Consider the following 27,319-nt stretch of genomic DNA (forward strand, 5'->3'; position numbering starts at 1 on the left):
CGTGTGCGGTCATGATCGACGCACGCTCGACCGCATTGATTCAATGATGTCAAGATCGACGAGATATCTACCATAGCCGATTCACTCGCATTTGGACCCACCAAGCCCTTCAGTCTCACCTACTCCGCCTGGTATGGGAAGTTTTTATCAGCTTTTTATGGACGTACGCAGGTATCGTCAACCGCACCTCATGCATTTGCACATATGCAACAACAGAACGACCTCACGTCTTCTACTGCCCATCCCGTCTCCACACATCAATCACAATGCGAGACGTCGCCTCACTTACCTTGGTCCTGGTGAATTGCTCGCAACTGAACTCTGGAGATGATTTCTTCAGTCTTCTCTAGCTTTGCCGCCTCTACTGTCACACCACACTCGCCCACACTAGATGTTGCAGCGTTGAATCGCTCTTGTCCAATTATTTCCTCTTGGCATCGCAGTATCCTCGCCCAAACAGAATACCTGAATGACTTTAGAAAACTCGTATACTGCCAAAACGTAGCTAATAAAAATTGGGGACGTTCGGTTAGCTTACGTCCAGGCAACGAGGATGTGTCCTCGTTTGCGCTAGAGATTGCAGTGTCAGCCGCTCTCGCCCAAATTAGCCGCGACTGTCAAGGTCAAAGCGCACACACGTGACCATGATACTAGACTAATGACATCCTTCATATCTAGGCAACGGCGACACCTCCTCATCGACGCTAAATATTGTAGTAAGAATTGTCGTCAGGCGTGCAGCCAAGCAACACCAACGTCGTCCCCTCTAGCACGATAAAGATTGCAGTGAAGAGCGTTGAGAGCCACTCACAGCTGTGCGACGGTCATACAATTCAAGCGAGTCTACTATGCACAACGAGAAGATGTAGTGTAGCACAAGCACTTACTTAGTGCGAACCAACCAAATCATACATGTTGATTGAAACACAGCAGACCTGAATCTTCGAAACCAACTTTTGATATTACACAATCCAACCAGAAACCAAAGCACTATGAACTGGGGTATACCAAAACGCCCATCCGACTCGACTAGCCCAGAACCCCGAAAAACCGCACAGAAAATGCTTCTTCACCCCAAGAACTCCCCCTCAATCAACCCCTCCCACGCACCCCCTGTCTCCCAAACCCTCTCCATAACCCCCCTCGCCCTCCCCAGCTGCACCATCCCGCTCCCCTCCACCCCCCTAAACCGCTCCAGCACCTTCTCTCTCTGCCCCTGATCCAGGGCATCGCACCCCGCCGCGAACATCGGGAACAATAGACACGCCTCGGCACTGCTCCCCTTCCTTACCTTGAAAAGCAGTTCGATTATCTGCGAGACGGATTGCTGCACAGCCGGGTGAGAAGACGGGTAGTTGTGCACGCGGCGGTAGAGATGGATTAGCCCTGCCCAGTGGAACATCTCATTTGTGGCGTCGATTTCGGTGGCGTCCCAGGTGATCTCAGAGGACGACGACGTGCGTGAGGAGCGGTGCGTGCAGCCCTTGTGCGCGTTCGCGCCGGTGAGACCTTTCCAGAGTTCCTGGCGGATCGTCTCGGCGCGGGCGGCGACCTCCGGGGATGGTCGGAACGTGGTGTTGATAGTACCATCCGCAGCAATGCGGAGCGGCTCTACTTCTTTTGCGAGCTCCGCGATGCCGGCGAGCAGGCCGACGCAGCGGTTCGTAAAGCCGTACAAGCAGTCGATCTGGAAGTCCGTATCTGCGGACTCGTTGGCAGAATTCCAGTACCAGCTGCCGAGCGGGGTATCGTTTTTGTTTCCGGAGAGGGAACCGATGACGTCAAGGTAGGCGAACCAACGGGAGAGGAAGTACGCTGCGTGGTCGGATTTCTCCATTGTCTTAGGACCGCCGCGGGCGATGATCATTTGCCGCGCCATGCTGAGGTGGTCTTGCCAGGCGATGGGAACTTCGAAGGTGTTGGGAGAGATGATCTCGAGGGAGGCCATCATGATTGCAGATGCGAGTGCCGCGTTGGAAATGGTGGACGGATTGGCGAGGGACTGGCGGAGCTTTGGAAAGACGTCCGTGACCCACATTGCGATTCGGTTTGCGGGTTCATCGTGGCACAGGACGCGGGCGCGGTGGGAAGCTGAGTATGCCAGAAGCAGGGACATTATGTTCTCATCTTTTACGGCCACTGAAGGTGTTAGCAAGGATATATAGGGACAGGGCAGGGGCAGTGCTCTTACTCCCTGGCAGTATAGTGCGAAAGGGATTCTTCTCGCAATCATGAGGGACCAGTATACGTGCCGTATGGTCGATGAAGTGGTGGAAATATAGCAGGTTCATGGGGTTCTCGAGAAGTAACTAAACATGAATGTAAGCCACTGTTCATGACCGAGTCGAAGACACTTACGGGAGGCAGAGGCTCTAATGACTTCGAGATCTTGATCGGAATGGGCTTAGCGTAGTAACCTCCCTTATCAAAGGCTGTTTCCGGGGTATGTGCCTCGGGACTGTCGCCGTCAAGATCCATAGCGCTATCCTGAGGAGTCGAAACCGCAATGGGATTTTGATCATCGTTCTGGGGCATGTCCATATCGGGCAATCCAGTGTCGTATCCGTAGATAGTATACTCATCCTCGTTGACGGGATACTGGCGGCCTGACTGCGTGCTGTCGCCCGGAGGGCCGCTAAGCAGTGACAGTACTGACAAGCGGCGAGGATCCACAGGGATATGTGCGTTGGGAGTCTGTCCGGATGTCGCCCGCACTGGCTCATCAGTACCAATTGTCGAATTTGGGGTCAATGGCATGGTATTGAAGGGGCTATATGGATTAGGAGGCGGACAAGGTGGAGAGTACGGATCTGAAGCAGCCGGTGAGTCCGCGGAGTAACTCCGCTGGTGGGTAGGCATTGAATCCATGACTTCGTACTGACGGTGGGTTGGAGTTGGGTACGCATTGGGCGGTGGCATAGAGTGTGTCGTGAAGGGTGCATAGTTTGCATTGCTGTAGCTGCATGCATCAAAACTCGTCGCGGCAGGTGAAGGATAGTCAAAACTGCCCGAGTATTCGAAGACGCCAAACGGTACGGAAGTGGGTTGTGACCTTGGCTCCTGGGGAGGGGAATCTCCATCGAACATTGCGTTGGCTGAAAGCACTGGATGTGACTGGGTTTGGAAGATGCGGGTCTAGGTCGAGTCGCATTAGCATGGTCCACACTGTGTCGCGTGTGCGGGGACGACTCACCAGGTCTGGATCAACCTCAGGCTCAGAAGTAGGGATGGACGTGGCAGACTGAGACCTTCCGTGTTGCGCCAGCTTTCTACGCGAGTGAGGTCGCCCAGGGGAGTGAGCTTGGAAAAGAGGTGGTACGGTGTCGTCGAACGAGAGCATTGTCTGATACGGACTGTTTGCCCTACTGGAGCCGGAGTCGGTGTTCGATGTTGTATTTTCTCTTTTCGCACGACCTCCCCAATTCAGACGAATGCTGTAGTCGCATGCTTCTCCTTGGCGTTCGCAGTTTAAGCATTGAGGCTTTTCTTCTCCGCTGCAATCTGTTATCGCATGCTCGTCGCACAAGATGTACCAAGCAGCCTACCATTTGACCTTTCGTCCCTTGCAAGGCCTATACTTTCGTTAGATGCCAATCCTTATATTCATGGGTAGCTTAGGCGAGCTTACCAGCAGCCGTTGCCTGTGATACAAAGTCAGCGCAAGTATCGAAAGCGAAAAGGTACATGGTATGTCTCAATCAAGCGAGATTCCAGCACTCTTGTGAATACAGGACCATCTCGCGCCGGGTGGTTACTTACGACTTCTCGTCTTGGGAATGTGTCCTTCTTTCTTTGGTCGCGGCATTGTGATAGATAACGATAGGCGTCCTTATCTCCAAGTGTACAAAGACACTCGACGTAACCTGCACAACCCCGCTGGGCAACCGTCTTTAAGAACCACGCCTACTCGTGACGTTGTTGCTCAATGCTCAAGCTGAGTTCTATGTTAAGGCATGCATCCAAGGACGGATAGAAGCACAGACTCTGGCGGAGGAAGCGGGGGTGTGAACGCACCGTGAGCTAGCCTTCCGCACGCTACTGGTCTGCCGTGGGCTGGACCTCATGCAAGTGCGATAGTGCAATACGACCCTTGGCGCACCATTTCCTGGCGAACGTGAGATGGCGTATCGGCTGTGCTCAGTGATGCGGCTGCGTACTCGAGCCTGCTTCGTAGACCTGATTGATACTGGATTTTTCACCCTAGTTTCTGTCCCATGCGCGATGAGGTGGATGGAGGCGGGCTGTCACGAGTGGGGTTGGTGCCAGCTTGTCCACCGATGTCGCAAGCGGAAGAGCAACAATGAAGGAAGTCGGAACTGGCCATCGCAGCCCTACGACGCACAGGGCCCTTTCTTTTCTCTGCCAACGCTGACATTGCAGGCCGATTTTTTCTACGTTGCTTCCATGCGTGTCAGCGGTGCTCGAATCCAAAAGCCACATCGTAACCGACCTTTTCCCGTGCGCCATTCCAGCGTATGATACGCCAGACGCAGCGTCGGCGCCGTCGCACCCCATCGGCCCGGCTTTGACACACCGGGCACCCACCAGCCACGGTTGCGGTACTCTGCCTGGGCTGTTCAGCCCTACGGCTGCGTTAGTCAACCACTCAGCTGTGTTGCGAGCCAATGATGCCAACCGCATGAATTTAGAGCAGAGGGCGTCGTGTGGTGGTAACGGGTCAGCGTGTTGCAACGCTTTACCGTACCTGCATACCACCTCGAGTATTTGCCCATCTTGGGTTATCTGTTCCGGTAGTCAAGCGGGAGGATCAGCATCGAAGAGCCTCATGACAGCAGCCCATTCTTGGGTCAGAATCGCGTGAAACCACACCGAGCGTAGGATGCGTTGCTCGAAGCGTCCTAGGAGCTGACCGCTCGCCCGTCTTTGAAGGGCATTTGGTTCTGGGTCGGAGTAGACTGTTGGCATGTGGCGTTCGTAGTAGTATGTGTGGCTGTTCTTTCCTCTTTCAAGATGCGTGCCGTCAGCGTATTGGCTATCCAGCGGTCGCCCAGCCACACAAACGTATGCTAAGAATGGGAGCGGGAGGGCGCAAGGCCTCGTTCGGGGTGTAATTGTAGCGATCGTAGTGTTGTGTAAGTGTGAAGTTGTGGTTGAGCGATTTTAAGTCGCATCTGTGGCTGCTCCTTCCTATTCACGCCACACTTGCGAGAGTGGTGTGAGTCCTGCGCCACACCTCTGGTTCGCTATTTTCTAGGCTGTATGTACACCTTTGGCTCCATGGTTAAGTTAATCTTGGACGGGGATTCAGAAGAGTTTTCAATGGGCTGGCAAATTCCGTCGTGGTCGTTCTAGTAAGCTATTTGGTGTACCAAATCACATGCAATTGTCATTGACGGGCCGTCTTACCATTGTAACGATACGTGCCGTTCGAAATTCGCTACTGCTGATTGAATTCAGCATGATTGAATTCAGCAGGTCCAAAAGACACCGATTTTCGACCAGCAACTCTCGAGTCACACTGTTTGATGGTATCCTTGGCCTGCGTCAAGCTCTATACAGTTCACTGCTTGGCAACATCGGATAGCCGTTGACATCGCGCTTGGCAGAAGCCCATGATGCAGACGTCAGTGTGATTTGAGAATGATGGAGATGTGCTATGAAAACAGGCAGGAAGTCCAGAGCTTGTATGAGGTGGAGTATATATGTGTTGGTGTGATGTGCTGAATGGAGAGGCGCATTCATCGATTTTACCGTCCTATTGGTACATGGCAGAGAACCCAAAATGCCGTCCTCTCCCGATAACGTGTATTTACTTCCATGCGAGTCCCCATCGACTTCAAAGCCCAGTCGTAACAGCATCTGCACTCCATGCCGGACTTGGACTAACAGCCACGCCGCGTGACAAAAGAAAATTGTGTGAAGCCCTTCTGACTTACTTCCTCCTCTCTCCACGCTTGAGATTGAACGCCCGCTGGTCCTTCAGCCACCTCCGGTAGTCCGCGACGCTGCCGATCTTCTCGCCGTAGTAATCGGGCACTGGGTTCGCCATGGAGGAGGAAGTTGGGTCGACGCGGTGCTTCTTGATGCGGTCGTAGAATTCACGTTCTTTCTGTTCTTTCGGTTAGCCTCCATGCATTACTCTCCTCTCCGTTCCATTCCATCCGTCACTTCCAAGCCAGCGTGGATCCACAACCTTTCAAAGTACAGAGTAGACCTACCTTCGTGATCTGAGGCGCTATTGCCCGATTCCGGACGTTGAACACCGCGTTCGAGAAGAACGGCCCCACAAGCCAGCCCACCGTCAACATAGCCGCGCTCGCCAGTCCCGTCGTGATGATCGGGTCAAGCCCTATTGACGCAGCCAGCAGCCCGTCGTATCCACCTCCAATGAAAACTTGCAGGCCGACATAGGCAACGCCGATAGCACTGATACCCGATGTGACTTGGCTGGCGCGGCGGCGAGTCTTGCGCAGAGCGAAGAAGTCGTTCCATGTGAGCTGCTGGGAGGAGGATGACGTCGCGTTGGCGGCTGAAGCAGACGAAGCGGCTGTGGTCGCGTGGCGAATGGCAAGGGCGAGTGGAGACGGCCTAAATGAGGATCGCTGTGTGCATTGCTGTTGCGCAGGACGCGTGCTAGTCTTGGTCGAGAAGGGCGCTGCAGTTGCGGAGGCGCAGGGTGCGATGAAGCCGGGCTGGAGGCGGATTGTAAACGTGCGCGCTTGTCGTAGCGCACTCGGGGCAAACATGGCTGCGGTTTGCAGGCGGTAGAGTGGATATGGGGTGGCGTGGTTGGACCTGGGGAGAGCTATGGATTGCGTTTCGAGTGAACTCAAAAGTTGGGGTCTTGGCGTATGTGCAGACGTGCGGAGACGCGTCTAGCTCACGCGACACTCGTCAAAGGAAGTTGATGAGAAGCGATTGGAGATCTTTGAGGCCAAATGTCTGCTATTCGAGCTGTACTTGAAAGTAAAGGAAATATAGGGCACTTCACTTTGGTCGAGGGTTGCTGTCGTTGAACGTCATAACTCGGAGCCTTAGACGCTTTGACCACATCGCGCTGGGGGCACCACCTGCGAGTTGATCCCAGAACAAAACAGAATGATACTTGTAGTCATACTCTTGACAATTATCTAGCAACGCAGATCACTAGCTATCAGCTGCTGCACACCTTCTACTTTCCACGGCCAGAGCTGCAAATATGCGATGCTTTTCTTCCTTTGCGGTGATCCTGCACAACGTACCCATCCAATCACACATGCAGAATGCAATCTCGTAAACACAGAGCCGCCATGCGGTAGATATCAGTTGTGGTAAAAGACGTCACCGATTCGTTGCGGTCGTTGGATTTACAATCCCTTGATGCCCTTGGCCTTGCTGGCCTCGAGCGCAGCAGAGAGAGCGAACTGGGTGTTGATGCCCTCAACACGGTGGGTGGAGTTGATGTTCTTGACGAGGGTAATCTGGAAGCAGGTGGCTGTACCCTGACGGGACGCGATGGTGGAGTAGGCCAAGAAGAACTCCCAGATGCGGAACCATCGCTTGCCGTACTTGGCGGTGACCTTCTCCTTGTTGCCGATCCAGTTGCGGTACCATTTCCAGAGAGTAGCAGAGTAGTGAACGCCGACGGTGTCGATCTGCTTGACTTCGAAACCAGCGCCCTCAAGCTTGTCCACGACCCAGCCGAGAGGCGTGGAGGCATCGGCACCAGGGAAGACGTACTTGTTCATGAAGAGACCCCAGGTGAAGTCCTCGAACTGCCACTCCTTGCGGAGACCGGCGATCTGAAGGAAGAACACACCATCATCGTCGAGCATTTCACGGACCTGAGTGGCGAAGCCAGCAAAGTGGCGTACACCAACGTGCTCGGCCATTTCGAGGCAAGTGATCTTCTTGTAGCCGCCAGATGGGACCGGAATGTCGCGGTAGTCCATGCAGAGAATGTTGGACTGGTCCTCACCGATGCCGTTCTTCCTCAAACCGTTGTTGCCCCACTTTGTCTGGTTGCGACCAAGAGTGACACCGGTAACGTGGGCACCGTAGTGTACGGATGCAAACCTGGTCAGGGTACCCCACCCGCAGCCGATGTCAAGCATCTTCTCACCCTTCTGCAGTCCAATCTTCTCGCAGACAATAGCCATCTTGTTGTCCTGGAGCTCCTCGAGGGTCTCCTCACGGTTGATGTCGGAGATGATACCGGACGTGTAGATCATGCGCGGGCCAAGGAACCAGCCGTAGAAGTCGTCACCGCGGTCGTAGTGGTCTCGGACCTGCTCCTCATCTGGGTCACGGTCAGCTGGTACTCCAGAGACTGCACTTGAATGATCAAGAGGCTGTCTTGAACTTGTGAAACGTACCTTGGGACCTCGTGTGCATGATCATCTCGGGAATCATGCCAAACAAGAAGTGCTTGATCAGGCCGAACGTGAAGCGAAAGTTGGCCCAGTCGTGGCGCAGCTCCATAACCTCGAGGCAGTCGCCCTTGAAGTCGACATCGCCGTCAAAGTACTTCTCGTAGAAGGTCTCCATGGGGATCTTCTTGCCATGATAAGCCTCGCGATCCTCGCTCTTATGGAACTCGAGGTACGTCTCGATGGGCTTGCCGGGGAATTTGGCCTTCTCGTTCTTGCGGGGAGCGTACTCAGACGTGACGATCCAGAAAGCGGCGAGGATAGGCAGGTCAACAATCAGCGCGAAGAAGATCCACGTTTTGAGGCCGCCGCCGAGCTTCCAGGTGATGTACCCAGGGACACCCACGAGGGCCGAGATCAGGGCCGTGTTGGAGAAGTGGTCGCGGCCGTTGCTGTCTGCAGGCAGAGGGGCATTGGGGATGGCTGGGTACTGTGTACACACAATTGTTAGCCATGCAAACCCCCTTGGTGGAACTCAATGGCGCGCGGGGCACCCTTGAGGGGGACGTGATTAATTACATACAGAAGTCGTCCGCACGCCGCAGTCGAACGCAGGCTTGGTCGGCGTGCGCGCCGGCGGCGTCTCGATCCACTCGAAGGTCTCCTCAGACGTCGTCCCGCTGCTCATCTTGCTGGTGTGTATGGAATTTTGCAGCGTGCGAAACAGTGGGCAGATGCAGTGTAAACGCCAAGCAGGGACGGTGTGACGCTTAGCGAATTGGACGAGCTACAGCTAGGGTGCAGCTGCCCGCCCCTCGCCAGCCGATAAGAACGCGGTACGTATCCACATGCATGCGTGTTCACCGTCTTCGGTCGATTTTTGTGCGCCGGTAGTACTGAAGGGATATATTTCCTTCACACGTCGCTCCGTAGCGTGCGCTTGATGCGGGCTACCTGCTCCGTGGTGATGCCAGTGGACAGAAGATACGCCTCTACCCCACCGTACTTCTCCTGAACATGTGCATGCACTGTCGAAACCACGTCGGGTGGGCATAGCGCAAACTGCTCCGACAAGCCGATGCTCTGGATCTCTTTCACGCGCTCTGCTCTCTCTGCTTCCAGCTCTGGGCCGGACAACAGGTAGTCCTTTTCAATCGCTGCCTCGTCCACCTCGAGCAGGAACAGCAGCAGCATAACAATAAGCCCCGTCCTATCCTTCCCTTGCGTGCAATGTACCAGAACAGGCCAATTCTCCTCCTTAGCGAGCACGTCGAACACCTGCTTCACTTCGGACGTGCACACATCCACGGACGCAATGGCCAGGCCCACAAGGCCCATCTCTTCCATGTGCGGTGCGAGAATCTTGATCGCATCTTTCCGGTAACCCGTCGCCATCAACCAAACCAACTTGAAGAACTCCGTCCACGACAGCTTGGAGATGAGCATCCGCGAGAATGAGGAGCCATTGAAGTTGATCTCGTAATATGCCACCCCAGGTATCTTCAGAGGCTCTGCGATCGCGTCGTTGGACTGCGGCACTGCAGCTGAGGCCTTGATCTTGGCATCGCGTTTTTGTGCTTGCTCGATGTGTTCGGTCCTTGGATTGTTAGCCAAAGCACTGGAGGCTAGAGGGTTGTCCTACTTCGTTCGCAGGTCGATGATGCTTTTTAACTTGTATTCCTCTACCAGCCTTCGTCGGTCTTCGTTCGTTGCATCGTCTACATCTTCGTCAGTCGTGTACCGATGTACCACAGAGTCGTTGTTTTCGTACCTGGTCTCGCGCCCCGATACAGTAGCCTGGTCTTGACGCGTCTAACACTCGTCAATTCGATTCAGGCTCGAAAATTGCCACACTACCTCTGCTCCGTCTGCTCATTCACGAAAGCTCCGGCATCGCGAAAGTTGGGTATGCTCTTCAGCGGTGGTTGCGTGTTCGACATGCCCGGCTATACTCTCGGCGAAATACGAATCGTGTCGGAGATCTATGTACTGGCTGCGAACGAACTTAGATGTTGTTGTCGCGTGCATTTCCTGCTCCTATCGCCCTCTGACGTCGGTCACGCTAGCCGCATGGAGCGCGGAGAATTTTTGTGAACAGTTATGCTTCGCTCCATCATGCTGCTGGATCCTGGAATGGTCGGTCACTCAGTCGTAAACAGACTATCAGTTAGCTCGGTAGATGAAGCATCAAGTAGGCAACACCTCGGCGACTGCTCTTGGCCGGTAAAGATACATGCCGGCCTCACTCCAAGGCCCAGCAAAGCAACATGTACGGTACGGCGATTAGCGTACGAGGCTAACTTCGCCTGCTGGTACTCAGCTTGTGAGGAACAAGTGCACAGTACATTATATGTGATGAATCTCGCTATGGACAGGGGGCCAGCACTTGCGCAACCGCTTTTGGGGTCTGGAATCTGCATCCGGTCGAGCACTCCTGTTTCGTGCCACAAAAGGCACACTCCCATCCAATAAGGGACGTGCTGAGGTTGGATTAACGCCCTGATCCCCAGGTCGATCGTCACCAAAGACCGCGAGGCTAGCCAGCAATGGGCGCTAGCAACGCGACCGATCACTCCCACATGCGCGCTGTGATGTCATAGTCCTACACCACCGCCATCATACATCATCAACATGCCGGCCCCTAAGGCTGTCGCCGCCGTCCGCTCTCCCCGCGAAATACCTCATATTCGCAATCCATATCCCCCTAGCTGGTCGCAGAGCCAGCGAAACCTATTCCGCCCTCTTCCAAGGTGTTGCCTGCCATGGCTACCTTAGGAACCCAGACTCCGCCAAACGGATCGATCGGCGCACCCCTGAAGGCCTCCGCACACATGCATGGGAGCATTGTAGATGGTGCTGCCGATATGCGATGTCCCGACCCTTCCGCGCACAAGACAAAGAACACCACACTACAAGACCATGCGTCCGCCGCCGCCTTGTACAGCACAAATTCTGCGAAGGCGAACCGCAACCCGCTTGGAGCCGACGGCAAGCTTTCTTCAGCTAGTGAGATGTCCGTTTGTTGCGCCTAATTCTGTTGCTTACCTCGACCCCAGGCGCCGCAACCAGCCTCAAGCACGCGCAGGCGCATGACTTGCCCAGCTTCCCTTCGCACGGCATCGACACCCGCACCTCTGCCGGCGCAGCCGCAAACCTAGCTACCGCAAACTTCAAGAGCCCATCGTATCCCAAAGCGACGCCCACGTCTGCAGCTGCGGGGAAGGCCGCGCTTTTGGCGAACGATTACAAGATGGACCCACTATGGCAGCCCACAGCCAGCGCAGCAGGTTCCAAGGCAGCTTTGCTTGCGCACAGAGATGGCGTGAACTTGAACCTTTGGAAAGCTGAACCTTCTGCTCACGGTCACTCTGCAGCGAACATCGCGATGGCCAAGAAAGGACTGGGACCTCAGGCCGACTGGAGCAATGCGGAAGAGGGGAGAAAGAAGGCTCTAATCGCAGCTACGGGCGCGACCTCAGAGACGAGACGAAAGCGAGCTCAGTCGAGCCCTGCCTCGCCACCGTTGTACCCCGATGCGCAGAATTCCGCGAAGAACGCTCTGAGTGCGGCTACCATATCACACAGTGCGTCTATGAGGAAACCGCAAGTCACAGCTACCACTATCACCGACTCAAACAGGTTGGGATCTGAAGCTATGGAAGCTGCTCGGATCCAACACTCCAAAGTCTCTCGCGAGATGTACACCGACCGTCCTCCTGTGGCCTTGGAAGTGGAAGAGAAGAAACGGAACGACGCGCTCCGTGCGTCAGCGATTTCAATGGCCAAGAAAATGATGGACGTGCAAGAGAAGAACAAGTCCGCTGGACACGCCAACTCTGGAGCCATTGCTGCTCAGAAACAGCAGCCCCACGTGAGAGGCGAGGACAACCTCAAGCAGGAGGCCATGCGCTACATTGGTATCCAGGAAGCCGCGCAGAAACTCGCCGCTGAGCGACTGGCAAAGATTGGCCCGGATGAGGCATCGCAGTTTCGAAGTTACTATGGGTACGAGAAGCAGTCGCGGAATAGATTGTCGATACGCCGTGGGCGAAACCGAGCCAATAGCAACCCCGAACGAGGCGACTCCGACTCGGATGATGATGAGTTCCAGTCGCGGCGGATACGTGCGCAGATGTCTCAGCTCAACAAGGGTATCGCTCAGGTATGCCATTTGCGAAATCTATGACGCGCTGTGTTTTCCAAGGATCTCTGTTAACAGCTTTGTAGGTTGACGAGAAGAAGCGCGAGCAAGACCGCAGATACCTGATGGAGGCAGCGCAGCGCAAGGTCGCTCTGCAGATGGCCGGCATCGACAAGCAAGTGTACGACAAGACGGGCAAATTCTCTCCCTCCATGGTAGAAGAATGGGACGCCAAAGCTCGAGCGCGGGCGTCGGCAAACAGCGAAGCACGCATGGAGAACCACGGAAAGGTCCACATCGGCCACGGTAAGTATATGGACCAGTCCGAGATCGATGCGATTGCACAAGCTAGGATGCAGCCGACACTGGATGAGATCAATGAGAAGACGGAAAAGCGATTTGCGCAAGAAGAGGAGCGAAGACTGGAATTGGCAGAGGAGAAGCGCCAGCAGCAGATTGAACATGAGCGTGCTGCTGAGATCAAGGCCGAGGAGAAAAACTCCAAGGGTAAGTCGGGTTCCCCAGAGAAATGACACACTGCTGATAGAGTGTAGCCGAGGAGAAGAGAGCACTCAAAGCCAAGGCAGCCGAAGAGAAAGCAGCTGCCAAGCAGGAGAAGGCAGCTGAAAAGGAGAAGAAAGCGGAAGAGAAGCGGCTAGCAAAGGAGCAGAAACGGAAGTCTCGCGAAGCGCCAGCGGAGCATGTGCCTGCGGCGACGGGTGGAGCTGCACTGGGCACAGCGGCAATGAGCGGAGGAGCTGCTACAACTGGTACCGCCACTTCTCCGACAGGAGATGTCGCCTCGCCCGCTGCCACTCGTACCCTCGTCGATGAGGACGAGCACTACCCTGATGCCACCCGAGCCGAGCGAACATCTGTTGAGGAGCCTGTGGCAGCCCGCGCATCTACGACCGAGGACGAAGCGACGGCCGCACGCCCCTCGACAGCCACGGAGGACGCTTCGACTTCTCCAACCTCGCCCACGTCACCATCAAAGAAACGCCTGACGGGCCTCTTCGGCAAGTTCAAGCGGCGCTCCAAGGCCACGCCCGAGCCCGGCTTCATCGGCGGCGTTTCTCTGCGCAACTCGGAATCCAACCCTCGGTCCAACCAGGAGGCGGGCGATGGCAACGTGATCCCGAATCACATCCCAAACGCCAAAGGCGAGTTTGGACGCCGCCACTCCGACATCTCTTCGCTGTCCGCCGACTCGTCGCGAGGCCGGCCCATTGAGCGCACAGCGACGCAGGAGAGCAAGGTGTCGCAGCTGAGCGAGTATGAAGAGGCCAGGGACACGTTCAACGAGAATCTCGCGCCGCCGCCGAGTTTTCCGACGGATGTGAATGCGAGGAATAGCGGGAGTCCGGTGCGGGACTCGAAGTTCCGCGAGGTGCTGTGAGGGAGATTGATGCTTTTCATTTAGTGCACGCGTTACGACGGCATGATCAGTGCCCCTACGTTTGTTTTGTTTGTACAGGCGTGTCTGTGGGATGCTGGGAGCCGGTTCCGTGGGCTCAGGGGATGGGTAATGGGTGGACGTTATATCCGATGCGGTGCGAACAATGCAGTATTTCTGTCCTTTTGACCGCGAAGTGAGTGATATGCTACCCCGACCAGCACATCCAAATTGTACGCAGGGATGCGCTGGCGGTTCCCCGATGCTCGAGCCAATCATCGATGCTACAAGACCCTCTCCCTCAGCTCGGAGGCGCTGGCACGAGTTGGTGGGTCTTGCCATGGTCGATTGCAGGAGCGGTGAGGCCTGTTGCAATTCGAGCAGTTGAGGCAAGACGCGATGGATTGCAGACTTGGGCGCGCAACGGCGATGTGGAAGCAGGGCTGGATCGGGACTAAAGGCGGGTGGCTCCTGGTCTGCCGCGGTCGATCGTCTGGGTGCGCTCGCTGCCTTGGGTGGCTTGGACGGCTGGGGGCTTTACACGTCAGAGCACCGGGACGAGCCCGCCGACAGCAGAGGGACGACACCGCCTGGCATACTCGCCCTCGACGATACCCGCTGCACCCACAGCATCTGCACACCGCACACGCCGAGTTTCCCAGCGACTCCCTGCCTGGCCGCTCCGCCCGCTGATAGGCGCGCCCGTCTCCGCACATGTCGAGACGAGCCCAATAGCACCGCACCGCCTCGCAGCCGCGCTTGTGCAGCACGACCACACACCACGGCGCTCACAGCGGGCCTGCTGAGCTGCACCGACCTCCACCATGCTGAGCGCCTCCGACTCGTCGCGCCGGCGCAGGAAGGAATCCGAGGGCGAGCGCCGCAGCCCCAAGAGCAAGGACCGCGACCGCGACAAGGACAAGGACAAGGACCGCGAGCGCCACCGCAGCAGCAAGACGCGGCCGTCGGGCAGCTCCCGCAAGCCCCGCTCCAGCGCCAGCACCGGCGCCAGCAAGGAGGACGTCACCGAGCTGGCCGACCGCCCGCCCAAAGAGCGCACCCGCACCTCGTCGACGTCGGCGCCCAAGCCGCTGAAGATGGGCGTCGTGCCCGAGATGGAGCGCCGCAGCTCCATGGGCATGAGCTCGCTGAACGGCTCGCGCACCAGCCTGGGCTACCCCACCCTGTCCAAGACGCACGCGAAGGAGAACATCTACAAGCGTGAGGAGCCGCCGGCCACGCCTGAGCCCACCGACGGCGGCGACGACCACAAGAACACGTCGCCCCCCGCGCCCACTCGAGCGCCGCCCAGTCCGCCGCTCGCCGCTACCAATGGCGCTGACCTGCGCAAGACGGCCAGCAGGAACAGCATGCGGAGGAACGTCGATGAGCTACACAAGGAGATGGCATCAGGCAGACAGAGCGTCGACAGCGGCACCCGCCTGACGCCTGATCCCCGGGCCGGCGCCGCGTCTCGCTCGAGCATCAGAGATGCCGACATCGACAGCACCGAGTTCACTTCCACGACGAGCAGCCACCCCAGCACCGTGCGCGCAAAGTCTCCAAGAGCAGCCCCCACAAGAGCGCCCCCACCACCGCCAAAAGCACCGCCGCCGAGGACGAAGACAGCCAGCCCCTCGAACGCGAGGCCGCCAGGAAGAGCGCCGTCGACGACCGTCAGAGCGCGTTCCCAGCAATCCTCGGAAGTCACGCAGTCGACAGGTTCCGAATTCACATCGATCCCACCGGAACGCCAGCCATCCCGCAGAGTGGACCATTCACCCACCAATTCTGAAGTGTCGCCCGACTCTGTGGTAGATTCCTCACCACGGACGCCGACCCAACACTCAGTCCTGCCGACCCCCTTCTCAGCGAAGCAAGCACCCCCAAGACCTACAGTTGAAATCATCACCGACCCCCTCTCTCGTGCGCAATCAGCAGACTCGTATAATGAGTCTCCTCTTACGCCACCTCCTCCACCACCACCGCCTGCTCTCATGGACCCGCCACGAGTGGATTACTTGCTGCAGAATGGAGGCCTGAAGCAGCCAGTTCCCAGAACGCTACTCGCTGCAATGGACGGCACACCAGTACCTGCATATTCTCAGTACATGTCGCCCCGCATATCCGGTCCGCAGACACACGATGCTCACACCTTCTTCAATCCCCTGAAAAAGCTGCTCAATGATTACAATGCAGTCATGGACACCAGCGGTTCGTTGGCGGTCGCCACCGGGTATCGCTCTGTGGCACGCCGTCTGCTCGACCGGCTCGAAGCAGTATTCGCACGCAACATATCATCTGAGCAATGCCCGTGCATCATGTGCTTGGATGTACCTCTGCACGAAGACCAAGCTGGAGTAAACTGGGGCGAGATTCTCGAGCTGGTATCCGGACGATGCGACCTTCCTTCATGGCCTCCCGTCGATACAGCACAACCAAACGGTCTGGGAATCGCTGACCTCGAACCGCCCTGCCAACGCATCGATGTCGACGTCCCGGAGCAGTACAAAGAACACTATCAGCAGCAAGCCCGCAAAACCAAAGTCTCAGTCCAGTCCTGGCTCTCCAACAACCAAGACGCCATCCCCGAAGACGCCGACGACGAAACCCTCACCTTCGCCATGCTCACGCGCCTCGAGCAGCAGCAGCGCCCACTGTTTTACGCCGTCCTCTGGGGCATGGACACCATGCCGCACCCACGCACGGCCAAAGATGCCCGCCCCACGCCGCCCTATATCACGAAGGCTGCGCTCGCGCTGCAGAGACTGTACAGGCTGTACCAACCGCCCCGCGACCAGCTCGTCACTATGTATATGCTGCGCAACCCGGACATGCACAACACCCTCGCCACCCTCGCCGCAGTCACCAAACACGAGTGGGAAATCCTCGTCTCCGGCCGCTTCGATGGCTTCCTCTGGTCGGGCGCCGAGCCCTCGCCCAACGCCTCGCGCACGCCCTCAGGCGAAGTCCCTACGCTCGGTGGCCCGCAGCGCTTTGCCTCCCCGTTCGGCGCGCCCATGATGAGTCCCCGCCCGGGTTCCGCGAGACCAGGTAGCGTCCGACCCGGAAGCGGCGGCCCCGCCCCTGTGCAAATCGACGAAGAAACCGAGATCGCTGTCCTCGCCGAAGTCGAGCGCGAAATCTACCTCGGCATGGAGGCCATGGAAGATGCTTTCGAGGCGCTGCACGTCGCGGCCGAGAACGTGCGGCGCAGGCTGCGGGAGCGTGGGGCAGCACTCAGCATGGTTGCGCAAGCTCGCAGGCCGGCGGATATTGAGGTGCGGATGGGGACGCCGGCGAGTGTTGTGGGAGAGGAGGGCTGGGGGGACGGAGATGGGAGGAGCGAGATCGGGCCGGACGATTCAGCGAGTAATGTCAGTCATAATCGGAGGCGGAGGGGGCACAGGGAGAGGATGAGGGTCAGGACGCCGGCGGTTGTGGAGGAGGATGAGGGGAGTAGTATCGCCGAGAGGGTGAGGAGGAAGTACTGAACGAAACGCAAAAATTGAGGGATGGGGGAGAGGGACATGAGGATGGGATTGAAGGGAACAGGAGGATGGATTTCAGCGACTAACGAGTATATGATAACCTGCTTGTCTGGGCTTTGTTTTGGCTTTTCTCGCTGGACGATTAGTTGAGGAGTATGGATACCCACTTTTTTCTTGTTCCTTTCGAAAGCCCGTGTTATGTCGTTATATGTAGTCTAGTTTAGCATGTGACTATTTCCGCTGCCTCTTGGGTACTTGGGTGATGCTGAAGTTGTGCATGCAGGACGAGAGCGAGCATATCGTGGCGGCATGAATCCGATGGAGACACTGCCATCTTTAGCGCGGAGGCGCCTCGAGGTGCAACGTCGGTGCCTTGCATAGGCCACTTGCAAGCACCGCCCAATCCAGCGTCGTTCGCACGGTCCTAGTACTGCTTTTTTTGGCCCCGACGGGGAGCTGCTGCTGCCTGTCGCGTGATGACGGGGTATATGGACCAGCCTTGCTAGGGCTCCCGTTCTACAACCACAGCACTGCACTTCTGGCCCCTACGAGGTCCTGGGCCCGGGTTCAGGCAATCTTACATGGGCCCCCTGCATATGTGGATGTAGGGGAATACGTGAGTACCACTGACACTGCAATCTTTAGCTCGGAAGGGGAGGTCCCTGGCCAGGGTTAGATGGATGTCAAGACCGGTCGCGGGCACCAGCTTTCTTAGCCCGGACGAAGAGGTGTTGCCGAACAGAATTGCACAGCTGATATCTGCACGTGAGATTGCTTGTGGTCCTCACGCTGCTGAAGGTTGCAGCGCGTTTTTGTTTTTCAGCCTGGCCGTGGGGGTGGTGCGTTGACGGCCTTAGTGTGGCGGCTTCACCGCAAGCTTTAGCCTTGACGAGGATGAGGGTGATATGTTTGTTTATTTCACTGCCATTTTCTCCCGCACGAGGGGGCGCTTGGGATAGGGTTTAGAGAAGAGAGCATGAGTTCGTTGCACTGCAGTTTTGGACCCGACGAGGTGGTCTTCGGCTGGGGTCCAAGCAATATCACGCGAATCGGTCAGGCTGAGGGATTACCCCATTCTAAGCAGAAGCCGGCCCACGACCGCGGATCTGGCTATGCTTCAATACTGCCTAGCACCCAATACATCGACTTCCTCGCCCGGGGGACGTGAGGCGGCCACAGCCACAGCACTGCATTTTTAGCCCCGGCGAGGGGACCACGGGCTAAGGTGCGTACTCGCTCTTTTCTACGGAAGCTTGGGAGCTGAAATACATCAGGAACGGTTGCCGAAAGAGATCTGGAGCGCCTGCCGAGAGGTACCGGCACCCTGTACCGCAATCTTAGCCCACCCGACGAGGTGGGTGGTACCTAAGGCACACGAAAGCCCTACCAGCCGGGGAGTTTCTTGCCAACCGGAGAATTTACAGTGGGCCCGAGTCTAACCATAGGCAAGGGGCCACAATGAACACTACACCGGTGAACATTGCAATTTTAGCCCCAGCGAGGAGAGGAACTACCTTGCAAGCGAGCGAGAGGCTGAGCTCGTAGACCAATCAGGACAGCGATATCATGAGCAATATGGTATCGGACTTACAACATTGGCTGTGAAGCAGCACCGGAACAGCCACTGAAATCTTGAAAGCACACCGGAGGTTGACACTGCTACTCGGATACCGTACCGGAGGTAATACTACTACACCGAATCTACTTCGGAGATTAGCACTGCAATTCTTAGCGTCCATGAGGACGTGGGTTGTGCCTGAGGCATCAAAGAAAGGGTCCGGCTCGGCTCCGCTTTGCGAGGAATATTCAGCCTCGTCGAGGGGAAGGTAGATGTAAACAGTGGCCTTGAGGCTGAAGCTTTGGATCTTACACAATGATGACTTTGGAAGGACTGCAGTCTCCGAGGGAGGTGTGGGTTAGAGCAAGGCTGAACTGTCCACGAAAGCGTGGCGTCTGCACGAATGCTGCAATTGTTGACGTCGTGGGTCAGGGCTGCGGACTCGAAAAAGAGGCTCGCGGTCTCCCCTTTCCGGTGCTCGCTCGCTTGCTCGCCGGTCCAATCGGGGGCCGATTTCTCTGCAATCTTCAGCCTGGATGGGGAGGTCTTGGGTTCGGGCCTCAGCTGAGGCTGTGCTGCCTAGAGTCTGATGTGCATCACTGGAAATTGCGTCATACTCAGCAACACTGCATTCTTTAGCCCGGACGAGGAAGGGCGAAGGTCAGGGCTAGGCTGAGTCCTGTAGATGGCCTAATTGGGACACCGGTTCTTATTTTGCACTGCAATCGTTAGCTCGGACGAGGAGATTCGAGGCTAGCGTCTAGGAGTGTGCTTCTAACGAGTTGCCCGTATGTTGTTGCTGATGCCGCAGCTTCGTCTTCTCAGAGCTATTGCCAAGGTGCATGCAAGTTGCATGTGAGTTCGACACGATCCGGTCTGAAACCCACACTATGCACGGAAATTTCAACCCCATCGAAAGATTTATGGATCAGGGTTAGAAAGTAGGCATCATCTTTGATCGTAATCACTACGGGTAATCACTACGGGCACGCTGCATTCTTTGGCGCGGGCGCGGGCGAGGGCATGTGGATAGTCTGAAGTCTGATGTGTATATCGTGATAAGCATAGCTCAGGGACTTCATAGGCTGGCTGGTTTTGAGTGGCTTGGATGCGCAGAATGCTGGCGGCTGTATGGGTGTACAGATCCGCGAAATAACGGCCACGCGCGATGGATTTCTCTCCTCGTACTTTGTACGTCTTCTTAGCAGGCTCTACGGATGAGATCTGCTGCATTAAGGATCGATTCAGGGTGAGGGCTCCCTAGCGCCGCTTACACTGCAATTTCTAGCGCCGGCGAGAGGACTTTGATAGCCGAGGTCAGCCATAGCTGAGGTCAAAGAGAAGAGATGTTTATGCATAATATGAGCATGGGACATTAAATGAATAGGGACTGTGCAAACACTGCACTAGCTTGAATTCTCCTATGGGGTTTCTGAGCAGTTTGCAGACCGCTGCCCGCACCGCAGTATCTTATGCAGGCCAGGAGAAGCTGTCTCAGCTCGGTGGCAAACAGCGACAAGGCTACCAGGTGGGTATACACTGCAATTTTAGATCCGTCAGGGAGAGCGTGGGTTAGGGTCGAAAGTTTCAGGGACGACAGCAGCATTTCGCTTCTCTTCTCTGGTTTTGACAGTGCACTGCAGTTTTAGTGCTGACGAGGAAGTCCTGGATCAGCGGCTGGATGTGGGAAATAGCCAGTCACAGGCTGGTTGTGCCTGAAACAAAGAGCTTACTGCTTGTGAAAACTCACATTGTCACTGCCATTCTAGCCCGGACGAAGAGGTGGTGATGCCTCGAGAAGATGACGGTTGCAAAGCGAGGTCAACTCTACCCGGATTGCGATGTTGGTACCGCAGGGCTGGGGCTTAACTGGAGAGTAGTCGCTTACCCTTCCACATCTTCAATATCGCTATTTGCAATGTGCAATCTCAGCGCGGCCGAAGCAGTACTAGGTTAGGTCTGGCATCTCTCACTCTCTCTCACTCGTTCATGCATCTTGGTTGAGCTTTACATCGTGTAATATGCATTCACTATGGTATGCTGTACTTGGTGACCGGCTATAACCTAAAGACCTGTCTTTCCTAGTCCGAGGTGGTCTTGTCCGCCGCCTCCTGATGCCTTTCCAGTCGCACCTGCACAATGATCAGCATAAATGCATGCTTAGAAATGGAGAGAAATGCACACCCTTTGCGGAATCGCCGGCACCCTTGGTGGCATCACCAGCGGTCTTGGTAGCGCCCTTGACTGCGTCGCCAGCGGTGTCGGTCGCGCCTTTCGCGGTGTTGCCGACAGTGTCGGTGACTCCCTTAAGTGCGTCCATGTCGTTGAAGGTGAAGTTGTTTGGTTTGATTGAGATAGTTTGAATGGGGGATACTATCCCGATCAGAGATGGCAATTGCACAGTTATATATGGCACTTGTATCTGACCTTGATCGCCGTGCGTCACTAAGCTTCCGTGCTACCCCGAAACTTGGATATGCAGGTGGAATACATCATTGCGGGGATGGAGTGGCGGCTTCCCACTTAAACGACACTACTTTGCAAGCAACCACACCACCAAAATACATCATCGAGGTATCATCCCAGCAACCAAGCAAGTCCGCAGCAAATAGAATTACGATCGATCTTGTAGCGAAGATCGATCCTGATACTTTACTTGCACGCTATTGGTAGATGAGAGGTCGTAGGGCAAGATTGGAACATGACGCAGCCAGCTGACAGGCCTGCTGTCCCCGCACCGTGCTAACCTAAATGAGTTAGTCATCTGGCTAGCACGGCGCCTTATTGGTCGATGGGCCACATGCCTTCAAGGGCAAAACGTCGTGAACTTCTCCATATAATACTCTTCTCCACTGCTATGCTCCTCACGGACCGTGGAATCTGTGCTTAACTTCCGCATGCACGTTTGCGATATTCAACATCTATTACAGGCGACAACCAAAGCTACTGTACCTTGGTACTCCTTGCATCGCAATAGGGCGCATGTCTGCAGTCCTACTGCCTTTGCCCTTTGTAAGACTTCAAGCATACGAAACTGTTATCACTCTCTACAACTCTACTCTCTTCTCACTGTGTGAGCTGGGACTGTTCTCCGCCCACATCTTGCAGCGAGAGTCTTCCATGTTTCTAATGCTTGGCTTTTGCCCTCATACGCCTCACAGATTTGGTGGAGCGCGTGTACTGCCCGTTTCGTGCCTCTTCTGTGTTACTCGGAGCTGTTCACGCTCAGGACTTATCGGGCTGAGCTTGCTCTGACGGTGTCACGCTGTTTCCACGGTTGAGAGCAATAGGGGGTGTCGCTGGCACTGCAGTCCGGCTTCCAGATCAGCATCGCTTCCAAGTTGCGAGACCGGCTTGTTGACATGCTCTTGTTGAGTCTTATCGACACTGGGACCAGCACTATTGGGGCACATCGTGCTTTCAGCTGTCGGATGAGTGCTAGTCGATTGCAAAACGCAATTCAAAAAGTTGTTTCTGCGCTTCAGTGTCTAGGAGAGTTATGATTAAATAGAGCAATGGAGTTCTTGAGCTTTGGAGCTCCAAGCGAGACCTTTGGGACTGGGAGTGCTCAGAACATTCCGGACCTGTTGTGATTCAGTCACTCTATCTGGACGAAGTAACGCTTCGGATTGGGAACTTTGGCCACAACTTGAGACCCATTATCCATATTGAGGAGCATGCTCTTGTTGTACATGCCATCAGGATACTTCTCAACGCTATCACATGCTTCTCCTCCGATAGCTCCGGCGGCGCAAAAGGCTATCTCATTGAATCAAAGCGGACATGACGTTGTGACATCTCGTATAGCTCGTCGCAAATGAAGCGACCCCGATTTTAATTGAACAGATCATCGTTGTATTGAATTACTGATAAAGTGAGCACTGCGATCCTTGCAATGATTTGGCCAAGGGATTCTTTGCCTGGGAGTTGCGCTCGTGAGTGGATGTCTGTCGTCGTGGCTTTCCTGCTCTATGTGCCCCACAGGCGACCGCATCTAATGATAGCGTTCTTCTTCTGCATCGGGGAAACGCGGACAGTCTAGGAAGATGATTGAGTGAACGGTTCGTTCGCGAGTGCTCACAATTGGCATACGCGAAGAACAGCAGCCGTCAAACATTGAGACATCATTGTACAGGGATATGATGCTCGCGCTAGGGCTTTTGCTACATACGACCATATATAATGAGCCGAGTTGGGTAAGCGTGGCTTTCTTTAGTACCAGCCACACTAACAGCAGTCACAAAGAAGCTTCACCATCTGGTCCAAGTCTGAATGGACTTAACCTTCGAGAAGAAAACTTATTATGGGAAGGACATATCGAGAAGTAGTAAGTCTTATCTTGTGCAAGATAATCAAGGCTGACTATCTGGTAGTATTCTTCACTAGGCTGCGACCTCGCCGGACTTTTGACTGCAGGATTAGATCAGCACAATGCTTGCTGGATCAGAGGATTCAAACAACTCAGCCGCAGCTATTTGCGCACGCTGAAATCTCTCTACACGGCCTTCAATGTCCACATGCTCGTCTCCTTCAAGGTCGTAGATCTGCAAAGGTTTGAAATGAAAAACACCAATCCGGCTATACTTCTGTTGATTGACTTGTTTCATTAACAACCCTGACGGTCCTGGTTGTCTTACCTGTTCGAACTGACATATCAGCAGGCAGAAGATCTCGGAGGTTGAGGCCAAAGATGCGAAGCTGTCGTTATCCCAGCAGATTTCCGCTCTGTCTAGATTAATGGCATTGGGTTCATCTTGGCCATCCGACGAGACATTGCCCTTTCTCACACGTCCTTTAATGTATAAGGACCCTGAAACAACTTCGCCATAGGGTGCACCTTCGTGAGCAAGTCCCATCGCCTCGGTCGTCTCGGGGAGAATTCTAAAGACAGGGTCGACAGTTGTCATCATATCGCTATGCCAAACGATGAGACCATCCAGCGAGGCCCAGCTCCACGAGGGGGCGCGCCATGCATGGTTTTGTGGTAGAAAGGTCTGTTCGCTGAACCACAATAGCCCCAAGGGGAGATGAGAGAGCCAAAGGCCAGCCATGTAGCGATCTGAACGTGTGCGTCTGTTCCAAAGCTCTGCCAGTCCTGATATCGCGGGAAGTTTATCCTTGGAAAATTTGAGCACCCTCCCCGAGTACACCCACACGATGTCCATCCAAGTCTGGCACTCAGTAGCTGTAGAGCGTGCAACATCACCACGGTGGAGAGATGAAGACAATTGGTACATCTCTCTTAGCCTCTTTTCCTTCTCCTCCTGATGCCATTCCTCCTCTCGACATGTCCATTGAAGTTGCGACCATGTATATTCTAGTATGCGAGGCGAAAGCATGTATTCTTGGAAGGTCCAAGCGCGCGAATGGATAGGATTGTCGATTTAACGATATAGTATGACGGATCCAAGTCCACCATCAGGACAAGCATAAGGAATGCGGAAGGGGCTGTCTCCCGTTGATGGGTAAGACACTGGATGGAGAAAGCCTTCCTGGCTATGACCAGCTCTGCTTGCGGAGATGGTAACATAAGCATTGCCAAAGATAGCCGGCAGATTAGCAATCTCGCGCGCTACATCTTCTGGGTCGTTCTGGATGATGCACAGACAATCTATCCAGATGAAATCTATACCGAGATCCCAACTGAGCTCCACAGCGTCCTGTAACGTTTGCGATAACTCGGAGATATCGACGCCGCTGTTGTACGCATGAATAGAATCCTTTTCCAACTTCTGTTTCTGGTCTCCTCCCCAGCAGTAACTCAATGCAGAATATCTTGTTACTGTGGGCTTAGGTAGTCGCTGAATTGCAGTATCCAAGTATATCCAGAGATTGTTGCTGGACTGGTCCCTTTTGATACGCATGAGTCTTTTGGGTCGTCCACACGACTGGAGACTGTGGCATCCCCGATGATGTTTGTCACAATTGCGAAGAAGCGAGGCAGCGCGCTTCGTGGACTCTGGCGCTCTGTAATCATCATAAAGTTTTGGCCTTCGAGAGATGTATTTGGCACTAGGATCCCCTGAACGCATGTAAGATCACTGGACCTCTCGTGTAGGTATCATTGTGTCTTACCAGGCAGTGCAAGTATGCCAAACATTTCAGCTCGATGTTCTTCGTGATAAACGGTCGAACGCCATCGGGAGGATGCGATTCGAATATCGTAGTTGTCCGGGATATGTATGAGGAGCTCATACATCCAAAAATCTAATTGCAAGTCTCCGATATAATCATTGTCGTGCTCTGAGATGAATTTGTCCAAGATGCGCGCGAAGAACGAGCAGCCATTCGATGCACCCCTCTGTACCCTCGATCCTCGATATCTAATGACGAAAACTTTCTCTAGATTTGAACGCGCAAGAGGATCAATTTCTTGTGCCGAACAAAAGTCACAGCTGTGGATTTCAGGAAGGGGTGGATGTTGTGTCATCGCGATATCCATCCTTTGAATGGATAGAAATATTCGAACGTTCGAAATGGTCTAGAATATCAAGGTTATGGATGTATGGACTTGTAAATGAGGTTCAATATCACGGAATCTTCAGGACGCGGCTGAGAAGGTGGTGGGGTGTGCTGTGACGGGTAGAATGCTACTATGATAAATGGTTTTGCTTGCCGAATACGAGGTCAGCCGGGTTCCATAGGGATCGTTGCGTTGCAGGTCAAGGCTGCTGTGGACGCAACGTGAAAAGTCCACCTACATAGGCGCAAAAGATCTGTGCTACGATACCTTAGCTCCCCATAGGCGAGAAGATTCCATGTCTCCAGTGGTTGAAAAGAAGCAGTGTCTACTATAGAGTTTCTGCGTGAACAAGGAGTTTCATATGAGAAAGTCGACCCGAGCAGCGCTGAAGAATAGGAATGAAGACTATGGCAATCCTTCGATCCACGAAAAGAGGGAACGATATGGACAAGCTCCGGCCTATGGAAGAATCATATACGAACTGAGTCGTTGCTCGTGGTGATTGACATGATACTTCTAGTTTCCTCCACGCTGCAATCTTTAGCTCTGACGAGGAGATGCTGACCTCTTGAACAGGCGTAGAGTGCGGGTGTTTTAGAGGACTGGGTAGTCAAGATTACGCATACCATGTGCCTTTGTTGGTCGAATGACCCTCCTACGAAAGAGCCTTGTTAGGAGAGGGGAAGGTAGAGCCTTTACCTGCGAGGACTCGGAAGTTCTAATCCAGGCTCCCTCTCAAGTCCAAAGAGAGCTTCGGCTTATGGTATATGCATTCATCTGATATCTGTATCTCAACGAACCGCTCTATGGAAATCATCACCATCATGCACGTCTCGTCCCGAACTCTTCGGCTACAGTCGGCTTAAAGGCTCTCCAGGAGATTTTCTTTTCACGAGAAGAACAATTCCTTCAGCTGCCTGTACGTATCCTCAGGGTCTTTGACCGCATGCCCGATTGTCCTGGGGTCGCTGTAGATCTCCCAGTCGTTTCCACCCTCGTACGCCTTGTCTCCAAAGAAGTGGATCGTCTTGTACTCCACGCCATCAGGCAGGTCCTTGTCCGCCTCAATGTGGCGCAGGCAGTACGTCTTATCCCACCCGGTGGGGAAGACGTCGAAGGAGATCTGGCCGCCGACGGAGTAGGTGAGGCCAATGTCGGGGAAGGCCTCCTTGAGCTTGGCGATCATGGTCGTGCGGATGTTGTTGGCCTTATCGTACGTCTCGTACTCATTGCGCTCGTCGGCAGACGCGTTACGGCCGATGGGGGACACGTTGATCATGCCGTTGCGGAACTCAATGAAGGTGCCGCGCTTGATGGGGATGTCGAGGTCGGCGATGTAGTGGAGGATCCTGCCATGCATGTCAATTGCCCGTCGCACTTTCCTTGTAGGCGCGCAGTATAGGAAGGAACGCACCACTTGACGAGCTGCTTGTACTTGTCCTCGCCGATCCAGCCAATAAAGCTCGTGCTCGCGAGCGGCTGGCCCAACCGGTATGCGGTGAGACCATTCTCGGAGAAGCAGAAGTCGAAAAGGGTGGTGACGTCGATGTTGCCGCCGAGCTGCTCCTGCTGCTTGACGAGGTTGGAGCCGCCAACGAAGCCGATGGCAACCTTGTGTCGCAGCTCAGAGAGCAAATGCAGCATCTCAGGCTTCGCAAGCTGGTATTGACGTTAGGTGACATTCGGAAGGGGCGATGGGTATGTCTGGTCGCACCTTCCGCGCCTTGGACAGCGTCTCGTCGACATCGAAGAGGAGGACGGTGTTCTGGATCGGGCGGTCCCTGAGCGGGGGATAGGCGGACACTGCAGCAGCCATGGTGTCGTTTTTGTTCTGATTTGCGCGCGAATCCGAGGTGCGAAGTTCTGGGACGAGAAACACACGCTATAAAGAGGGTGGAGTGCAATTGAGCAAGGAGCAGAGTGCTGCAAGGATATATTCGAGTGTTTTGGAGGGGCAGATG

General features: G+C 54.9%; 9 protein-coding genes across 9 annotated transcripts; 2 read left to right on the top strand and 7 right to left on the bottom strand.

The window, feature by feature from the left end:
- Positions 1-81: 81 nt before the first annotated feature.
- CC84DRAFT_1180648 (uncharacterized protein) lies at positions 82-3,805 on the bottom strand (the record flags this gene model as incomplete). The annotated part of the gene is made up of 11 exons (XM_018180491.1): positions 82-128; positions 290-491; positions 539-570; positions 639-704; positions 1,111-2,139; positions 2,192-2,309; positions 2,359-3,135; positions 3,194-3,494; positions 3,546-3,572; positions 3,629-3,641; positions 3,760-3,805. 11 exons carry the CDS (start codon positions 3,803-3,805, stop codon positions 82-84), a joined length of 2,658 nt encoding a protein of 885 aa, XP_018031031.1.
- Positions 3,806-5,719: 1,914 nt separating this feature from the next.
- Positions 5,720-6,787, bottom strand: CC84DRAFT_321223 (Pam17-domain-containing protein). The gene is made up of 2 exons (XM_018185846.1): positions 6,180-6,787; positions 5,720-6,070 (listed from the first exon to the last, which is right to left on the bottom strand). Exons 1-2 carry the CDS (start codon positions 6,705-6,707, stop codon positions 5,894-5,896), a joined length of 705 nt encoding a protein of 234 aa, XP_018031032.1. The 5' UTR covers positions 6,708-6,787; the 3' UTR covers positions 5,720-5,893.
- Positions 6,788-7,307: 520 nt separating this feature from the next.
- On the bottom strand, positions 7,308-8,997 carry CC84DRAFT_1102271 (S-adenosyl-L-methionine-dependent methyltransferase; the record flags this gene model as incomplete). Its single annotated transcript, XM_018174956.1, has 3 exons — positions 7,308-8,239; positions 8,316-8,799; positions 8,893-8,997. 3 exons carry the CDS (start codon positions 8,995-8,997, stop codon positions 7,308-7,310), a joined length of 1,521 nt encoding a protein of 506 aa, XP_018031033.1.
- A 219-nt stretch (positions 8,998-9,216) lies between these two features.
- On the bottom strand, positions 9,217-10,414 carry CC84DRAFT_1129499 (uncharacterized protein). The gene is made up of 4 exons (XM_018175835.1): positions 10,167-10,414; positions 10,081-10,121; positions 9,952-10,027; positions 9,217-9,906 (listed from the first exon to the last, which is right to left on the bottom strand). The coding sequence occupies exons 1-4, from the start codon at positions 10,247-10,249 to the stop codon at positions 9,225-9,227; spliced, it is 882 nt and encodes a 293-aa protein (XP_018031034.1). The 5' UTR covers positions 10,250-10,414; the 3' UTR covers positions 9,217-9,224.
- A 510-nt stretch (positions 10,415-10,924) lies between these two features.
- Positions 10,925-14,029, top strand: CC84DRAFT_1168728 (uncharacterized protein). Its single transcript, XM_018179467.1, has 4 exons — positions 10,925-11,315; positions 11,366-12,471; positions 12,537-12,957; positions 13,005-14,029. The coding sequence occupies exons 1-4, from the start codon at positions 11,072-11,074 to the stop codon at positions 13,847-13,849; spliced, it is 2,616 nt and encodes an 871-aa protein (XP_018031035.1). The 5' UTR covers positions 10,925-11,071; the 3' UTR covers positions 13,850-14,029.
- Positions 14,030-14,399: 370 nt separating this feature from the next.
- CC84DRAFT_1168729 (uncharacterized protein) lies at positions 14,400-17,552 on the top strand. Its single transcript, XM_018179468.1, has one exon. It carries the CDS (start codon positions 14,671-14,673, stop codon positions 17,338-17,340), a length of 2,670 nt encoding a protein of 889 aa, XP_018031036.1. The 5' UTR covers positions 14,400-14,670; the 3' UTR covers positions 17,341-17,552.
- A 3,353-nt stretch (positions 17,553-20,905) lies between these two features.
- Positions 20,906-21,339, bottom strand: CC84DRAFT_321665 (uncharacterized protein). The gene is made up of 2 exons (XM_018185847.1): positions 21,080-21,339; positions 20,906-21,027 (listed from the first exon to the last, which is right to left on the bottom strand). Exons 1-2 carry the CDS (start codon positions 21,213-21,215, stop codon positions 20,960-20,962), a joined length of 204 nt encoding a protein of 67 aa, XP_018031037.1. The 5' UTR covers positions 21,216-21,339; the 3' UTR covers positions 20,906-20,959.
- Positions 21,340-23,201: 1,862 nt separating this feature from the next.
- Positions 23,202-23,946, bottom strand: CC84DRAFT_1230952 (uncharacterized protein; the record flags this gene model as incomplete). The annotated part of the gene is made up of 1 exon (XM_018183711.1): positions 23,202-23,946. The coding sequence occupies one exon, from the start codon at positions 23,944-23,946 to the stop codon at positions 23,314-23,316; it is 633 nt and encodes a 210-aa protein (XP_018031038.1). The 3' UTR covers positions 23,202-23,313.
- A 2,066-nt stretch (positions 23,947-26,012) lies between these two features.
- Positions 26,013-27,302, bottom strand: CC84DRAFT_1263594 (eukaryotic phosphomannomutase). The gene is made up of 3 exons (XM_018185251.1): positions 27,073-27,302; positions 26,773-27,017; positions 26,013-26,707 (listed from the first exon to the last, which is right to left on the bottom strand). The coding sequence occupies exons 1-3, from the start codon at positions 27,172-27,174 to the stop codon at positions 26,248-26,250; spliced, it is 807 nt and encodes a 268-aa protein (XP_018031039.1). The 5' UTR covers positions 27,175-27,302; the 3' UTR covers positions 26,013-26,247.
- Positions 27,303-27,319: the final 17 nt, after the last annotated feature.

Source organism: Paraphaeosphaeria sporulosa (genome assembly GCF_001642045.1).
Source record: "Paraphaeosphaeria sporulosa strain AP3s5-JAC2a unplaced genomic scaffold CC84scaffold_12, whole genome shotgun sequence".
In the NCBI taxonomy this organism is placed as follows: domain Eukaryota; kingdom Fungi; phylum Ascomycota; class Dothideomycetes; order Pleosporales; family Didymosphaeriaceae; genus Paraphaeosphaeria; species Paraphaeosphaeria sporulosa.

Excerpts from the sequence above, each read along its gene's own strand:
- CC84DRAFT_1168729 (XM_018179468.1), top strand. The coding sequence starts at position 14,671 with ATGCTGAGCGCCTCCGACTCGTCGCGCCGGCGCAGGAAGGAATCCGAG.
- CC84DRAFT_1168728 (XM_018179467.1), top strand. The coding sequence starts at position 11,072 with ATGGCTACCTTAGGAACCCAGACTCCGCCAAACGGATCGATCGGCGCA. Across the intron at positions 11,316-11,365 it reads CGGCAAGCTTTCTTCAGCTA|GCGCCGCAACCAGCCTCAAG; the intron begins GTGAGATGTCCG and ends CCTCGACCCCAG. Across the intron at positions 12,958-13,004 it reads CGAGGAGAAAAACTCCAAGG|CCGAGGAGAAGAGAGCACTC; the intron begins GTAAGTCGGGTT and ends GATAGAGTGTAG.
- CC84DRAFT_321223 (XM_018185846.1), bottom strand. The coding sequence starts at position 6,707 with ATGTTTGCCCCGAGTGCGCTACGACAAGCGCGCACGTTTACAATCCGC. Across the intron at positions 6,071-6,179 it reads TAGCGCCTCAGATCACGAAG|AAAGAACGTGAATTCTACGA; the intron begins GTAGGTCTACTC and ends CCGAAAGAACAG.
- CC84DRAFT_1263594 (XM_018185251.1), bottom strand. The coding sequence starts at position 27,174 with ATGGCTGCTGCAGTGTCCGCCTATCCCCCGCTCAGGGACCGCCCGATC. Across the intron at positions 27,018-27,072 it reads CGCTGTCCAAGGCGCGGAAG|CTTGCGAAGCCTGAGATGCT; the intron begins GTGCGACCAGAC and ends CGTCAATACCAG. Across the intron at positions 26,708-26,772 it reads TACAAGCAGCTCGTCAAGTG|GATCCTCCACTACATCGCCG; the intron begins GTGCGTTCCTTC and ends CATGCATGGCAG.
- CC84DRAFT_1129499 (XM_018175835.1), bottom strand. The coding sequence starts at position 10,249 with ATGTCGAACACGCAACCACCGCTGAAGAGCATACCCAACTTTCGCGAT. Across the intron at positions 10,122-10,166 it reads AATGAGCAGACGGAGCAGAG|ACGCGTCAAGACCAGGCTAC; the intron begins GTAGTGTGGCAA and ends GACGAGTGTTAG. Across the intron at positions 9,907-9,951 it reads ATCATCGACCTGCGAACGAA|GACCGAACACATCGAGCAAG; the intron begins GTAGGACAACCC and ends TAACAATCCAAG.
- CC84DRAFT_321665 (XM_018185847.1), bottom strand. The coding sequence starts at position 21,215 with ATGGACGCACTTAAGGGAGTCACCGACACTGTCGGCAACACCGCGAAA. Across the intron at positions 21,028-21,079 it reads TGCCGGCGATTCCGCAAAGG|GTGCGACTGGAAAGGCATCA; the intron begins GTGTGCATTTCT and ends ATCATTGTGCAG.